The sequence below is a fragment of the Psittacula echo genome (genome assembly GCF_963264785.1).
Source record: "Psittacula echo genome assembly, chromosome: 3".
Lineage (NCBI taxonomy): Eukaryota > Metazoa > Chordata > Aves > Psittaciformes > Psittacidae > Psittacula > Psittacula echo.
The window spans coordinates 49,875,774-49,893,559 of NC_137736.1; the positions used below are offsets into that span (position 1 = coordinate 49,875,774).

At 37.7% G+C, this 17,786-nt stretch overlaps 1 protein-coding gene across 2 annotated transcripts in view; it reads right to left on the minus strand.

The window, feature by feature from the left end:
* Positions 1-295: 295 nt before the first annotated feature.
* Positions 296-17,786, minus strand: part of FRMPD4 (FERM and PDZ domain containing 4) — a gene marked incomplete at both ends in the record, with an annotated part of 301,819 nt that continues 284,328 nt past the window's right edge. For both annotated transcript variants that reach the window (XM_080612877.1, XM_080612876.1), the window contains 10 exons: positions 296-1,647; positions 2,869-4,140; positions 4,471-5,532; positions 6,132-6,270; positions 9,516-9,698; positions 10,312-10,401; positions 12,736-12,862; positions 13,628-13,764; positions 14,455-14,574; positions 16,695-16,826. In XM_080612877.1, coding sequence (XP_080469003.1) covers positions 296-1,647; positions 2,869-4,140; positions 4,471-5,532; positions 6,132-6,270; positions 9,516-9,698; positions 10,312-10,401; positions 12,736-12,862; positions 13,628-13,764; positions 14,455-14,574; positions 16,695-16,826 — 4,614 coding nt within the window. The remainder of the gene's footprint in view (positions 1,648-2,868; positions 4,141-4,470; positions 5,533-6,131; positions 6,271-9,515; positions 9,699-10,311; positions 10,402-12,735; positions 12,863-13,627; positions 13,765-14,454; positions 14,575-16,694; positions 16,827-17,786) is intronic.

Consider the following 17,786-nt stretch of genomic DNA (forward strand, 5'->3'; position numbering starts at 1 on the left):
TGAAAAATAGCCAAACATCAATTTGCTCCTATGTGGGATATTTTCTGCTTGTATTACTGGTCTTGGGGAGAGCGGTTTTTGGCTTTTGTTTTGTATAAATGGAAGGACAGATCTGGTCATTACTTTTGTCAGTGTTCAGTATTTTAACTTTTTTTAAATCTCATATCTATTTTATATAAAATAACAAAATATACAGAGAAAGCTGAGTTTGTTACATTAGTTCATACACATACAGTAAATAAAAGTTTTTTATGTATGGCTTTGCAAAGGTAGAGTATGAAGTGACTTTTGTATTTTATTTGTTTAAAAGCATCTTAAGAGAACGTGTTAGTGTGCTTACAATAGCGGCCATGGTAGTCGAATGTCGAGCCAAGAGTTTAATGCTAGGATCACTGGAGGTCTTGCCTGACACTGCTTCTGCAGCCTTCAGAAGACAAATGTAGTTTATTACAACCTCATCTATCTTAGCTATAATTTCCTGCTGCTGGGTTTCGGAGTTCATGACTTTAACTAAACGCATGCAGGCTTCTGTTAAGCAACAGAGTACTTGAAAGCTGGAAGTCATAGCTAAAAGCATTTCCTCAGGGCTTTTATCAGCCATGGCCATTTTCCTGCAGGCACTTCCCAACTGTCTCGATTCCATAGATAACAGTTGTTTGTACTTAGAAAGTTTAAGGTCATATGTTTCTGGATGTAAATCTTCCCTCTTGCCCATACTTGCTCGGACCAATGAGAGTAGCTCGTTGGCATCCTTTTGTGCTGCAATAAATCCATCAGGCATTGCATACGTCTTCTCTTTCATCATATTTATTCGCGTGATTCGTGCATCGAAGGCCACATCGTTGAGATTCACATCAATTTGGCCACCTTGGATGTCAGCACTGCTCTCCTCATGTGCATTGACTGACACATCTTGGGGGTGCTCAGCAGCCTGTGGGGACTCCAAGGCTTTCTGATCATTTTCTCTGGAAAATGACTGACCAACTGGTTCTGTGAGCTCACACGGGATCTGCTGTTCAAAGAGACATGAGAGCTGATGGCTGTCTTGGTCATCTTCATCATCATTGTCATAGTTTCCTCTGCTTAGGAAACAATAGCTAAAGGGGCCACGACACCTCCAGGCACTGGTGTCCAGCTTCCGCAAGGGTAACGTTCGACACTGCTTAGAGTCCTTCTGACTGGTGCTTGTGCCTGAACACCTCTTACTGTCCTTCCTATCAGTGCTGACATATACACAACTCTGGGAATAACTTTTTGACAGCTTTTTGCCCAGGGAGAGTTCCACACTTCTCCCTGATTTGGATTCGTCCCTTCGGGTGATGTCCAGGCATTTCAAGCTGTCTGCGGCTGCCTTCTTTTCAAACAGCATCTCAACACTTGCAGATGCTCCAATGATGCTGCTGCTGCGTCTCAGCACTTTCCTGTTGTGCGGCATCCTGAGGCTTCCTCCTATCATGTCATATGGCCGTAAACTAACTGTTGCTCCACAAGCCTGATTTACTTTGGGAATGTCACAAGAGTCTTGATTTTGACTTGGCACCTTTGATTCTGATAGCATGGATGATAGCATGATGGAGTCAGCTAGAGGCTGTCTAGGAAAAGCTGTAGGCATGCCTCCTTGTCTTCCCTTCTCAGGCTCTGTGAAAGCTACACTAGGGGTAGTAGAAGAGCAGACAGAATAATTAAGCATCATCCTGACAATATTCAGAAACTGAGCTTTTAAATACCTTCAATAGTCAAGACAAATGGATTCCTGGTATTTCCCCGTGGTCTTCATTCCTCAAAATATTTCACAAAGAACTCATTGATAGTTCATGTCTTTTGTAGTTCACTAAGATGACTCTTAAAATTTATCAACAAATTATATCTTAGGAATAATTAATGGTTCATTCCACTACAACAGACTTGTTTTAAAAAAGGAATAAAAAATTACTTAGAAAACATCCTGTATCTTCCCGAATGTATCTATTGCATGTTATCTATTAACTAATTAGATAAATATTTTCAGATTAAAATACTTTCTTTAACTGTACCTGAGAGGGTATGGAAAGATGCATTCATGGTAATTTTGGTTTGGTTATGTGGGCTTTTTTGGCAGAGAGATAACATTTTTCATTCTACCTCCTAGTCTGTTCCACTTTCAGATTTTCATGCATTCACACATTACTGCTACATGTAGGTTGCAGCCCAGGAAGAGAGAAATATTTAAAACCCAATTGAAAGAATTTCCAATGCTATCTCTGAAAAAAACTTTGTGGGGTTTTTTTTTGGGTGTTTTTTTTTTTTTTTGGTAACTTCATAAAATGTTTTGAAATTGGAACTTAAAAATACAGTAATGGTTCTATATGTAAATTATTCTTTAAGGAAACACCTACTGTCAGATGGTGAAGCAAATACATGCTTAATAAGGTAGTGACATTTTCTCATCCTTACATTTACAGCTTTTTTATTCATACTGGCATGTTTTTGACAATCTGCTAAAAAGGCATCTAAGATATAATAAATGAATCACAGGTTTTTCTCTCCTACATTAATATATGTTGCGAAGTGATTTTGTAATCTAAAAAGTATCCTGGAACTCAAGTGACAATGGATTTTGAAGAGGCTTCCAAAGAGTGGAAGAGAGCATCCCCTCTGAAAGTTTTAACTGTAATGAAAGGTTTTTTAAAAAATTGATCTTTGTAAGCAGCTCATAAGAATATATCAACGTGTACAAGTAAAATGAATAGATACACTGAAGGTCTAATCCCACTGCCTGCTACAGCTTGATGACGTAGTTTCAGGTAAAGATAATACAAATGTCCTAGTCCTCAACATTAACATGTGGCTTTAAAAACAAATGTAAGAAACACTTTATTACTGCTGTACCTGTGGTTTCTTTTATCTTGGGGATCCGATGACATCCTTCTCTCAAAGTGCCAAACAGTGGTTCAGCATTTATTGCTGAATGCACAACAGGCACCGTCATTCTGTGACACACAGCTTCGGGCTGCTGGTGCAGGTCCTTGTATGTCGTTCCATGTTTTGGAAGAATGGCAGCTCTTTCATCTGCTGGAATATAGGCAATGCCCTTCATTGATGGGTCAGAGATAATGTGCTTAACATCAGAAGTACAAAGAGGAGATTCAACAGGGGTAGCACACGTGCTACTGCCTGTGCTGCATCCTGCATCCACTGAAGAGCACTGAGAGCTTTGCAGTGAGAAATGGCCTTCACTTTGCAGAGATGACATGCGCTTAGCCAAGTGATATTCGCAAAGTCTAGCCACGCTCTGCTCAGCTTCTGGAAGCTTTGAAGGATGGTCGTCTGCAGATAAATCTGTATCTTCTGCGTCGTTTAGGTCTTTGGCTGAAGACACAGGAGTTATATCTGACAGAAAGTTTTCACCTTGGCTAAGCCCAGAGGTATCATCCTGATCCACATCAGGATCCACTTCATCCTTGCAGTCAGTTTCTGTTTTACCAAGGACAGGAACTCTTGGAAATGTCTTCCCGTTCACTGTTTCTGGGCTTGGCTTATCTGCTGCCCCATCATCATCAGCGTACCATCTTTGGCGAAAGGCAGTTCTTTCCACATTAAAAGTGCTTAGGCGTTGACTGTCTCTTGCTGAAAGAGTTCCAAATTTAGCTTTTAGATCTTCATCAGTCTCTGCTTTTTTAGTTCCTTGTGGCTTTTTCACAGTAGCATTGCCATCAGAGGATGCTTTTACTTCGCTGTCTGTCATCTTATTTTTCCTTTTACTAGTGCAAGAATATACCAAGGATCCCATGTGCAATTTGCTAAAGTAATCAGTGACAGATTTTGTTTCCATGGTCTCTGGCTCCATTTCCATGTTATCTGAATGAAGAATCTGCTTTGAAGGCACAACTTTTGACTGTAGCTCTGCAGCCTGACGACCAGCCAAAGGCTGTGAGGGCTTCATGCCTGGCCCTCCAGCCTGATTTTTAGAGATGGTAAATTCAGTCTGCTCTTCCACAAGGGGTTGGTAGCCTTCACTTGTGGTCAAAAACATACGTGCAGTGTTTTCTGACTGTTTCTGTGCCGCGGCTAGTTCAGAGCTTTCAGTCATTTCAGAGGAATTTGTTTCGTTGCCAGAATCAGAAGATGACTCAGGACTATATGCTCGCAGGATAGCTACACCTGCAAGCCACAAAAAATAAAGAGTCAATTAAATGACAGCAGCTGAAGCACCTGGATAAGTGACAAGCAAAGGGGGTGTGTTACAGACAAAAATATGTTTTGTAAGAATACTCTGACTTTATTGCACAGTTCCCGAGACAGGTAGTTTAATAATGTAATGGTAGTTCCATTAAATATTATGGAATATGATGTATGGAAAATGATGGAAAAAAAAATAAAGGAAAACTAAAGAAAAAAACCAACCAACCCTCATGAAATGAAGTGTTTCCAAAGCTAAATGGATGAGATGGAATGATTTTCAGTGAATAAACGTAACTATGGTGAAAGAACCTGAATTGTCATTCGTCTGCTGTTCCTCTGAAGCAGCCAAAGCTTCTAGTGCTTGAAGTGTAGAGACTACAGCATCATCTAGCCCCTTCTCACACTTCCCCTCTGTATTAGTAGGGACAGCATCGATAAGCGACACTGGAATGTCATCACTGCCTAGATTATTGGCTTGTTCTTTGTTGTCTCTAGGCTGTGTTGCTTGATTCTGAGAGTCTTCCTCATCTGAACTGTCCCTGAAGCCAGGTGGAGGAGCAGCAATGGCCATGTTTAAGGTATGCAATAGGAAATCGTCTTCATTATCATCACCTTCTGGAGGTGGAAGTGAAGTCAAATCAATAATGTCATCACTAGAACCAGAAAGGCTGAGAAGAGCAGGCCTATTGATTTCTCCTACCATAATGTCTTCTTCACAGCTTACTTCATCTTCATCTTCAGCATCATCTGTGTTTTCTGCATAACAAATATCATGCAGCAAAGGCTCTTCTATCCCCTCCGCAGCTCCAAATATTTTACCATCATTTATAGTTGCGTAAACAGCATTTGTAGCAAACTGAATGCTTTCAGCATCTGGTGACAGCTCCAGACCTTTAATGTCATTGGCATTACTAATATAAATGGCTCTTTGTTTTTCTAAGACTTCTGGACTTTCATCCAAAAGCCTTTCATAGCCGAGAGTCTGGGGACTGATACCATCCAAGTTGTGATCTCCAAATATAAAGGAAACTTTTGCTCCCCTGGGGGAATCCTGTGCTTTCTTGCTTGATTCCAGACCTGAGAGTGACAGCAGTGAAGGCTGATTAAAATTTCTGCTTTCTTCTGCTTCAGTGGGGTCACTTTGCTTGGCCAGATGCTGATCAAATCCACCTGAATTATATGTATTTTCTATGTACAGATGTCTGTGTTCTTTTTGACATAATAGACTTTCAGAAACATCTACAGTCTTCTGTTTTGGATCAGCAAAGGACATTTGAGTCTCCTGATCTCCTTCAGCCAGGAAAGTGGTAGTTTTTGGTATACAGTTCCACTCAGAAGCAAGGAGATTATGCTTCCCTCTATTTTCATTTCCTGTAGCACGGTGAAATAAAATCAACATTATGAAATTGAAGAGCAAAGTCACATTATTTTTAAACAACTTGTTAATGCTGAGCAATAAATATTATGAATAGGACAGTTGAGCCATCAAACACTTCAAAAGCACTTTCAAACTCACTTCTAAGTTCTAAGTTAAATCCTTGTTGATTTAATGACCTAAAGTTTAACTGGCACACTTGAACTTTAGCACAGAACTAAACCTCAGCTAGGAACAAATGCCATTCCGGAAAGAGTAACACAAATCCAAATCAATCAAATTCTGGTTTCTCCAACATCATAGGTATTGTTACAAAAGATATATGCATATGAAATAATAACATTCACAGGGAGCATGCATCTGTTTCACCACCGTATGGAAGAAATTCATCACCTGATTTATTTTACCATTAATGTGCTATAATAGGCTGAATATTAGAACATTATAAAGCTGAAATTACATACTGTGGTGCTAGATCTGAGCCAGCAATCAGATCTCATTTGGCATAGACTTGTATTTGTCTGGAGGTGCACTGACTTAAGCTGGCTTCAGGTTTATACATTGGATCATCATTAACATACTGTACAATGAATACCTGTTTCTCGGCTCCCTGTGTTCTTCTTGTTGGCCATGTTGAATATTGAGCGTCTAGAGTCAACCAGCAGTCTGTAGTATCCAGCTGTTAGGCAAGCAAGATTCATTGCATCTGATGACTCCATCAGTAGAGTAATAGGCTAAGAAGAATGCAACCAAGTCTTGGTTAAGGCTGTTCCTCCTCAATCTGTTTATCTGCTGACAATACTACTACATGGAAGCAAAATGAATTACAGCACAAACACCACATGGAAAAACACACATGAGAACTTATTTTCCTCACTACCAATATCAAACAGCATGAAACATTTAGAAAAGACTGGAACTGCAGTAAGATAGAAGTCCAACTGGATGTCCTAACAGCTGATTTTGCTCTCTTTCTGAATGAAGCTAACCATTTTAAGATTCTTGCTCCATCTTCTTCTTGCATAGATACATTCTCACCAAAGCACAGTTTACTGTTACTCTGAAACTGCCAAGGGCTAAGAACCTGGTTCATTAAGCACTGGAGTCTTGCAGTAGTATGGGAATCTGCAGCCTCCCAGAAAATGAGATGAGGTGTCCTTAGTACGTGTAAGCAAAAATCTAATTATTTAGATAATAACTAAATTTGTATCTAAATAATTAGATAAAGCTATTATTACATAGCAGTGACAGTGAATATTGCAATGACAGCTTAAAAGATTTGTTTGTGGCCTGGCATTACTGAAAAGATGTGATGAAAAAATATGCAGATAAACAGAGACAAAAAGAATGGAGAAAGATCCCCAGAAGGGAGATGAGCAAAGAAAACAAACTCAAAGCATTCAAGAAAAAAAGTCAGACCTAACAAAAATGAGAGACCTCGGAGCTTTGAAAAACTATGGGTGCCACGCTAGCAAACATCAAACCTGAAACATCCATATGAAACATATTTCCTTTAATTCCCTTTTGTTCTGCCACAATATATAAATTTATTTGCCTAAAGCTTTTGTGCATGTCTTCGTAGCTTTTAACACCAAAAGCTGCTCCTCTCAATTTTATTTGAAGGTGGCTAGCCTCTACAGGTCCTGGAGAGGGAATAAAAATGAACCCCATACCAAGATATATGGACAAAAATTACAGTGTAGACAACCCGTCTTACCAGTCACAGTTTATAGTCACTCATAGCTGTGTGGATATCTGTGACTATTTATAACAATTTAGCATGCAAAGCCCTGTCACAAGACAAATGCAGGGACCTGCATAATTTGTCATGGCAGGAATGTTACATGCAACAAGGATGGCTATCCAACTTAATCAACCCCTTACTAGTTAAAAGACAACTGATTCTGATGGAGGCTACGGCCAAAACGTAGCTGACAATCATAGCTTACTACCAAACCCATGATAGGTCTGACAATTTTTTAAAATGCCTGTGCTACAGTATCTTAGGCCAAAATGCCCTAGGTGCCCTCAATATTGTATGAACAGTTTTCAGCATCAGGGTAAAAATGATGCTTTTTTTTTATCTCTTTGAAGTTTTTTTGTGCTACAGTTTGAGCTTCTTTCAATACATGCTTCTTTTAAAGCCCTCAGTCATAGCTGTGAAAGTTAACTATAAATTATTAAACCTGAAATGGACTTACTAACCTCTGTTCTTCCAAGTGACTACTAAAAAATAACACTTTAAATGCTAATCTCAAATTTTCTGCAGTGATGGCCAGAAATGGATGATCTTCATAGAAATCTCAGATTGCTGAAAACAGTGCTGTGAACTATTGTTAATCTCTTAAACAGTCATCTGACAGCTAAACTATTACTGCCTGCTTCTGCCAAGTGATAGATGCTTGAGAATACATTAAAAAGAACCAAAAATAAAATAAAAATTCAAACTGTTTATTCATTTATTCATTATGAAAATATTGGCATATCCAGAATCTGCATATATCAACCTGCTTCCTTAGGGTAAGCGAAGAGATGAAAGCATCAGCTGAGAACACCTACCTGTATGTGTTTGCATCTCCGCCACAGGACACAGTAACAACTCTTACTTGTGCCCCACAGAGAGGCAAATTTTTGTTAAATTCCATCCAGAGCCTCCTAAATTTTGTAACTGAAAAGCCAGTCTCCCTGGGTTTAAGATGACGTGTTGAAATGCAAGGAAACGGGATATACGTGGTTTGTAATAAGGCAGTAATGGTATTATAAAATTACATAATACCATGGTAACATGTAATGCTATGGCATACAGTGCTGCATTTTACATACAAGCAGATGGGAAGGATTTAGTTTCTGTACTACCTTCTCCATACGTAAAAAGGTGATAACAGCTTTCTGATGAGGGCTATGAGTTTAGCACAGTAACGCAGGTAAAGTAGCCTGAGATCCACAGATATTCTCACTGCTAAGTAAGGTGAAAGAGATGCTGTGTTCACCAACCTCTACATTTCTCTTAAGTTACTGTCAAAGAGCATCTAGATTAATTTACAACAATTTTTTTCATTAATACAGGAAAATTCTTCCAGGTCAATAAACCTAAAGCATTCAAAGCAAAAGCTTAGTAAAATATTCCTCATGTGTTTTGTGTATAGCTGGGCAAACAAAAAGAACTGTTAGGTTCTATTCATTTAAATAGAATACTTAAGTATTGAGTATAATGAAGACTCTCCTTTCAATCTCTGATTATCCTGATTAATTCTCTAGAAAATCTATGAAGCCCTTTACTTCAAAACCAAATAGAAACCACATCAAGAGGAACCAGGAAAATAGCACATACAAAACTCCACTCATTATGCCACTAGATGACACAGATGCAAAGTGTTAAGTGGGATTTAAGAAAAATTAGATTACTATAGGTAGGTGAAGAGCATCTGTGAATATATGATGTAGGGCAAAGCACTGAACTGGAATTATATGGGCTAAGAAAAAAAAATTGCCTTTTTACAGCTTATTTCATTGGTAACTGCTGTGTGGTTACTTGCAGTGAACTTTGCAGATGAAACACTGAATTACAGGAGACACTGATCTTATGAAGCTGGTGATTCTCTAATGGTAATAATATAGTCTGTTATTCTAGAAGGAGCTTCTAGGGGCTCAATGAGCTTCAAAAGAAGGTCAATTTCATCATAACCTCTTCTCACCAAGGAAATCAAGGAAGACAACAACAAAGTGAGTTGCCTGGGGTCAGCCAAGAGAAAAATCAGAACACAATATGAGTGCTGCAAAGCACCAGTCTGGTACACCATAGGCCTCTCAAATTCCCAAGTCCTACTATACGTGCACTCTGAACAAAAAAGAAGTAAAAAAACATCCTCTGAATATTATTGGCATGAAAATGTTCAGAGCAGTATAGCTTGATCAAATACGCAAAGGCAAAAACATTATTTAAAGATGTTATGCCAATAAAAATCAACCACAAACTTACTTTTACATCTAAGACATGCAGCTCAACTCTAACATTGCTTTCATCTTCCGTAAACATCTCAATCCTGTTCACATGGCTGAAGTCTGCCAGGAGAGCCACCAGGTTTGTTTTGGTGTTTATCACATGACTGATTCCATACCGTGGCCCTACTAACAGAGTCACTTCTGAACGCTTTTCTCCCTGCTTTAGCAAAAAAAGAAGAAAAATAAAAGTAAAAAACATGATAGGTACAGCACAGTGGCAGAAATTGCCATCACATTCTTTCATTTTCATGGAGCTACATTTGCATGCATTTCTACGTTAAAGATTATTGAGTTTTTTTAAGAAGATATAATACACAAGAACATGCTTAATTCATAATTAGAAACAAAAAGTAAAGGAATCTGCTGCTGGATATTGACTACACTCTAATTTTTAGATGGATAGTTGGATGGACAAACAGATGGATGGATGGACCTTGCTTCTTGTAAAAGAAAATCTTTGTCATTAAGATTTTCCAGACTAATACTTTTAGTATTCTATAGTTAACTGGATGGTGCTGTTGGCCAAAAATGTGCTACCTACCTCTAAATCCCCAGTAAAATTGAAATTATAACATGAATGTTATTTTCAAGATGAAAACAAAAAAAAAAAAAGTGATTTGGCTCAATTAACAATGTTTTTTTAAGTGTATTAATACAGCCCAAACTTCGAAAGAAACTGATATATTCCAGCTTCTGCAAAAAGGCATTTCGATTAAAAAAAGCCCAACACAAAACCCAAGAGAAGAGAGAGGCTATTTCAAGACAGAGATTACCACTAATGTTGCCTTGAAAACACGGCCTCCATATAACCGTAGATCACTGAGGAACTTTAGATAATGCACCTTGGCTTGCAGAGCAGATAGCTGAGGAAGGAGAAACAAGGGTAAGAGGTAGTGGCAGAAATCAACACATTACCAAATCCAGAGACAAAAATGTTATTTGTGTAGTCTAAGCAGATTGGACTTCAGTAACAGCTCTTCAGAGCCTGAAACTTAATCATTAGATGCTTGAGTTTCAAATGAGGAGAGACAGTTTCATTCTTAAAATAAAGATCTTTCTTGTTTAGTTAAAATGCACTGAGGACTCGGGTATGGGTGGATCAGAGCACTGCAAAAGCATTGTAACTGCTCCAACCAAGGGAAAATGTTAAACTACTCAGATTAAACATCTGTTTATTCAGGCATTTCAAGGCTAGACAGCAGTTTTCCATTCATAATCACCATTAGTTCTCAAACATTTATGTACCTATACAGAGAAAGAGAACAAAGAATTTGCTAATTTGCTTTTGTCATCTATGTGTATTACATTTTGCTAGGCACTTGTGGCATATGGCATATTATTCCACCTCATTACTACATTCCTTATTTTTTAAAATAAACACCTTTCACTGTATTTAGTAGGGAATAAATCTGAAAGCTAAATACAGTACATCAATACATACAATCATATCATGCAATACATGTCAGAATTTATCTTTTTTTCTCCTCTGAGCTTAAACTACCTACCTAAAAAGAAACAACTTGGAAATATTTCATGAGACAATGGGAAAAAGAAACAGTTCACCCAAATAGTCCAGACTCAAACATTTTACCTCCCTGTGTAAATCCTTGTGTTGAGACTTTAAAAAGATAAGACAAGCTCATCTTATTTGCTATTCTCATTTCAGCCACTACTTTTCAAATTCAAAATCTTTTTTGATCTTGAACAGCATTTTAAGAGCCTCTATCCTAAAGTTTTTCTAGGTGCCAAGGAGGAAATGAATCCAAAGCAGAGCAACTAGTGGTAATGCTTTCCTTTTCCTTTCACCAGGTGTTGAGTTGGTGGAGAAATACACAGGGGTTGTGAAAAAAGGGAGAATCCCTTCACGTGGAGGAAGAGAAGACCCCAGAAAGAAATCAGTTCCTGCATTAGTACCTCCAAGTGAGACAGAAGATGATGGTGAGCTGAGAAGCTTTGTTTCTGAGACCTACTTGCTAAAATAGCAGGTGGGTGCACAACATGTTTCCAGGGCTCAAATCAAAAGGAATGAAGCAATACCAACAAAGTCTGCTTGCTGTAGGAAGGGACTGTTCCAACCTCTTTTCTAACCAAGAACTGATACTGTGTGCCACTGTCAACACCTGCAAGGCCTGCAGCAGTGATGGCTTCAAAAATAACCCCAAATTTACACTACCAAAATAAGCAATAAGCAATTGGCCATATGCAGCTTTAGCTTCAGCAGTACAGAAGACATGCAGCGCTTCAGTCAAAAAGGTGGCCTTTCTTCTTGACTTGGTCAAGGAAGTCAAACACATAAAATTACGTTAACAGTCATGATGTGATCTGAAACCTCCAAGCAGGATTTCTGCTGATCACAGTGAACCTTAGCTCAGCCACTAGGTTTTTTGGGGTTTTTCTGTTCAGAAACAAAGTGTCATGAAGCATTTTATGTCTCAACTAGTCATTCTCAGGTTCTTTTTGTAGTCCATGGAGAGAAATCAGCACTTCTAGGACACAAGCCATTTGACCTATTTTTGGTTCCTCCTGTGGGATGGGATGAATTGCTCCCTAGAAGTGCCTGTTTCTCTCAATTGACTACATAGAGACTAAATGACTTGAATAAAGAAATCTCATTATGGTGTCTAAAACCAGCCTCAGCTGTATGCAGGTGACAAAAGCATTTCTCAGAGACATTGTCTTCTCCACGTTTTTTCCAGCTGAAGTGAAAGCTTAATGCTAAGAAAAGCATTTTACAACAGCAAGGAGGGTCAGTTATTGTAAGGACCATCATCTATCCAGTCAGATCTTGGCCAGTGAAAAGTCTGCATCTGAAAAGTCAGCATTATGGAAAACAACCCTGAAAACCAGCATTTTTGTTGTGTGGTTCACATGAGAGCATCAGAGAGAGAAAAATAACTTTCCTAACAAGTCTGCCATTAATAGGAAGCACTAAATAAATTAAAGAATATGTATCCTTTGCATACATGAAGTATTAATAACCAGTTTTCTGGCATTCTCAAGATAAGAAGATAGTTTAGTTAGGGTATAATTAATTATTTTTAATTGTTCTTGGACATGTTGTACTGAGCACAAAAGTTAAATCTCTGAAAATATAATGGCTAGGTGTTCCTTCGAAGGATTCATTTTAAATGTTTCCCATACACGCCACCCTTTCTTTTCTTTAAAACATATTTTCCATTAAGATGCAAATTTAATACCTTTTTACCCGGAGGAACTAGGTTTTGATTTGCTTTGACAAGGTGTGAAAGTGCTTTCTTTATGTTCTTTTCTTTCATGCTTTGCAGCACAGCAGATGGAAGAAAAGTCTCTAATCCCCATTCTTTTCTGCAATAAAAGGCATATATTTAATTTCACATTCCTGTGATGATTATTTGTCTAAAGACTGGTGACTATGATGCCAAGTGAATGAACACACCTGAAAACAGAAGTAGAGTTAACCAAGTCCAGTTTAGTAAGAACACATTATTTTCTATATTCAAACTGTGTATTACTGATGAAAAATGTTTAAAAATTATGTATAATCTCTTCTGTCCATTCCATTTCTTCCCTTGTGCCACTCAGAGAAGAAGCTTTAAATTTTTATGTTTAAAGTCTATGCTGTGTTTTAAACACCACTTAATTACACAGGCAAGTACCATCATTGAAATAGAATCACAGAAGATTTAACAACATAATGTCAGATTTAATTTTATTTTGTCTAACATGAAACAGGTGCCTACCTTCTATATACTTCCATATTTAAGAAACCTTACAAATGGAATCTAAGACCCTACAGTCATCTGAACCAAGAAATCTTACTATAAAATGGATTCAGACCACATAAACTTAGATTTGATCATTAAATCATTGAAAGCAAATGAGCTAATCTTATTTACATTTACAGGCTATTTCATGTGCCTAAACAAATGACCAAAAGGTAGATGGACCAAAAGATCCACACATCTCTTAACACACCTGAATCAATTCCAGCAATTAAGATTAAACCTAAAATTGGTGAATGCATATAGATTTATTAAAGAAACAACCTTAAAGGATATGAGCTACTCCTAATATTTCACTGTCAAAGAACACACTGCATTCTCAACTTACTCTATATATTTGAGAGAGATTTTCTGAGTTTGCTTGGTGGTCACAGTTGCAATATACATTTGTAATGCAGCCAGCCGCAGGGCAATGTCATATTTCAGTTCTGGTCCAAATCTTTCCTGAACCACGTCGTTACAGCTCTGCCAAAGAACCAGTAGAGGGAGCATCAACTTAAAAAATCTTTTCGTTAACATTGCATAGAGAGTAGCCCCAAACTCAGAAGCAGAACCATCCTGAATGTAAGACTGTTGCTGTCAGAGGTGTCAGATTCTCACCAGGATATGGGCACTTCTGAAGAACAGATACTCCTGCTAAGGAGCAGAAGTCATGAGCATTTCGATTTAAGCTTTCTTCATCCTTCCTGGGGAGAACAGTAATCCTCTTTCAGAAAGAGGGCTGGGAGGGTATCAGTGTGTCTGAACTCAGGATTCTACCTGGTGAGATACCCAGGAGAATGACATTGCTTGTACATCAGTTTTCTCATCCCTTTTACTGGAAGTTCCTTTTCAGACATCATTTCTGTCTGATATTACAGTACCAGAAATATGTATTAGCAATTAGTTCAGCCTCACTCTTTTCTAAAGCCAAATATATTTTGGAAAGATATCAAAGCATTACTATTTGGAAAGACTTATGAAGAAAAGAGACTTTGCAGATGATAAAGATTTGCACATTCCCCAACTGCATTCATTGGCTTTATGCAGCGGAAATAAAACCCAGGATTTACTCCAGCCACACTTTTCTATGTGAAGATATAAATCTATATATACACTGATTGTAACTATCTTTTTATTCTCCTTTGTACTAACAATGGCCATGCTTTCACTTACCTGTACATAGAGATATTCAAAAGCAACTGGATCTCTTCTTAAAAGATCAATGGGGTCCTTTGGGACAAAACTAATCCTGAAAAGACATCTCATCTTATGCGAGCTTGGCCTCTGGGTCACCTAGGACAGTGCAATAATCATTAGAGCTTGGCAACCCTGGTTGAGCAACACAGTCGGTAGTCTCAGGTAATGTGACCCTGCTCCAGAGCTATGAAGTAGCAAGAAAAATAATTCTGCCCAAAAAAGAGCTTTGCCACAGGCTCCTTATTAAGTTCTTTACATAAGAACATCATATAGATAATCTTATGGAAAAACTTTTAGAGTCACATGGGCATGACTTCCCAATACAACTCATTCTCAAAGCAACACAATTCACTCATTCAAAACCAGAGTGAAAGGACAGAGAAAACAGACCTTAATGAAAATCAACCAAGTGAAACACAAACTGAGTTGTGCTTCAGCAGGACCAAAATACCCATAAATAAGAAGGGCTAGAAAGTTTTTAGGGAGAGGTCACATTTTACTTTTCAGACTGACTGATAATACAGGTGAAGCACAGCTTGGCAGTTATTATTCTCACTTTCTCTCTCTTGTTTTAATCCACCAGGGAATTTGAGAGAAATCAGGTCTTTTTCCTGGGTTTTTCTGGATTAAGAGATCTACCCCATGACTTCTGACCAAGACAAATCTCTCCCAATACATTAAAAGTTTAAAAAGACTGCTTTGCCTGTTGGTCAGCAAAACTTTGTTAAGTATTTAAAACGGTAATCTGTGTATGTTAACAGGGGACTGCTACACAGCTAATGAATAATTGGATGAAAGGGTAACAATCCAATAGCACCATTGTAAGTCATGGTCAGCAGCAATATTATAATGGAAAATTAAAGTACCGCTGATTTTAGAGGAACTTTGAAGAAGACACCCTCAGAATTAATGTAGTATATTTAATGAGGCTAATACAATTTGAGAGTTAGCATACTTTACAATCAACATATTTAATTGATAAAATTTTACTTTTAAAAATCTCCAATGAAGTCTCTGTCTTACCTCAACAATTTTTAAAAGTACATTTATCTCACATTGTCTCTGACCTTATTTCTAAGTATCTAGGCATACTCTGTATGTATAAACAAAAGCTCCAGATGGGATTTCGAAAAGCTCACTCTGTTGATTTATTCTGATCCTTCTGATCTCAATGAGAATTTTACCAATTACTTCAAAGAGAGACAGCTGGGCCAGGACAGCTAGTATTGAATACTCTGGATATTATCACTAGGTATATCCACAAGAAAAGAATGTTTGTTAATATGGCAAAGTCAAGTGCTTAAAGGTTAGAAAATGCTAGAAAGACTGATAGCTGGTAAACTAAGCTCCTTCATACTATTACACAGACTTATTATATGATCAAGGGAATCCTGTTATTTATATTACATTTTTTTCCCCATCTAAAAATCCATTTCTCTCTTTTTTTTTTTTTGGGTTTTTTTTTTCAAATTTAGGTGAAATTTTAAAAAATACTAATGTTCTACTGAAACATAGAAATATCATGGAAAAATTTAGGCTAAACAGTTTGGCAAAATGCAGTGCAACTAAAATCAGGGTCCCCTGCTGGGAACCTTGAAGCAACCTTACCTCTAGTCATGCCTCCCTGATCTAAGGAAGAAGGAAGAAAGTCACACCAGCATTTTGTGATTCACAATTCATCATCACTGAAGTGACATATTGTATCACTGTATAAACAAGCCAAACTTGGCTTAATCAGGAGTATTACACCCCGATACACATCAGGATACACTCCTGATACACAGAAGTATTATCACCCAGATATACATCTACATAATCAGATAGGAAGCAAAGATCAAAATAAGTTTTTTAAAGGAATTTGGGCAGACTGTGGTTCTCAGAGTTGTTATGATGGGTTTTCTAGCTGTTGAGAATGTTTACTAGCTGGGCCACATACAATATGAAAAAGGCTTGATAACTCTTTTTTAGCTTTCACTCTGATCTTTGATAAACTTTTTAATGGCCAAATGAAACAATGAAATATGATGCCTATATAATAGAAAAATAATTGTTTTCTGTGAGAACCTGATTCTTACAACTACATCTGAATACCATTCTTATTTGGTAGACTGCATCAAACTATAAATCTTCCAGTTAACTTGAGTAATGAAAAAGATGGATAATATACTGATCAACACATTTCGTTAATATCTGCTTTCACATGTCATTACACAAACCTGAGTTAGAGTCTCCTGTTCATGTAGCAAAAGGAGTTTCGTCCCAGATCCTTCAATCCTCTGCTCCAGCATCAGGGAAAAATGTTCAATACATTTGATGGAAAGCTTTTCTTGGAGTGTTAAGATGACATCCTGATTAACAAAGGATTTATAAATGTGCTTAAATTCATGAAGTGCTTGGGACCCAGTTCTTTACTGCCATGCACCCTGCATGTACCCAGCACAGGGTGGAATCCCAGATGTTAAAGGGGAAGATGGTCGCATTCTGTATGCTCTGCACAAGTACACAGGACATCACACACATTCACCCAGTGAAAAATCAGTGCCTTTATATTTGAACACCCCTGAGATGGTGTAAGATATGCACATGAGAAGTATATACACGGAGTTGCTGTGTATGGACAACTTCCTGTGCAGTTTAACATGCAAATTATGCTTGTGTAGCCTTAAATCATATCTCTCTGTCTCTTTGGCAATAAAACCTTTCCATCAGCAAAGGAGAGACAGTCTTGCTGCTAATCTCTTCACCTTCAGTTGGAGCAGGGCTACCAAGCAGTACAAACAAAATGTGTATGTCCAACAAAAGACCAAAAAACAACAACAACAACAAAAAAAAAACAACCCCCCCCAAAAACCCACAAAAACCCCACAACGCCCCCCCCAAAAAAAAATAAAAAAAATAAAAAAACAACAACCCAGAATGTCCTTTATTTGTTCTCTCGCAAGGGTTTTTCTTGGAGTCCATTTCTTCCATTTTAAATGTTGACAGAAAAGTCAATGATGATGGTGATTGTGCAGAACAAAAGCTCTAAATTCAGGGACCGTGTTAATTTATAGTATAAACCCCACTTTCAGAGACTTAATTACTTTTTTTTTCACATTAGATTATGTTTAATTATAGCTGATAACTTAAGAACAATTGTGTCTAAAATAACAGCTAAACAAACTGTCTCACAAAACCACCCAACCACTCCCCATGCTACTTTCATATAAAGTTTTGTAAATTAAATATATGCAGAGACAATATAGTCTGGCAAAGTATCTTTTGGTTCAGTGAATGTAGCAGGAAAATGAAATATATAATAACCCATC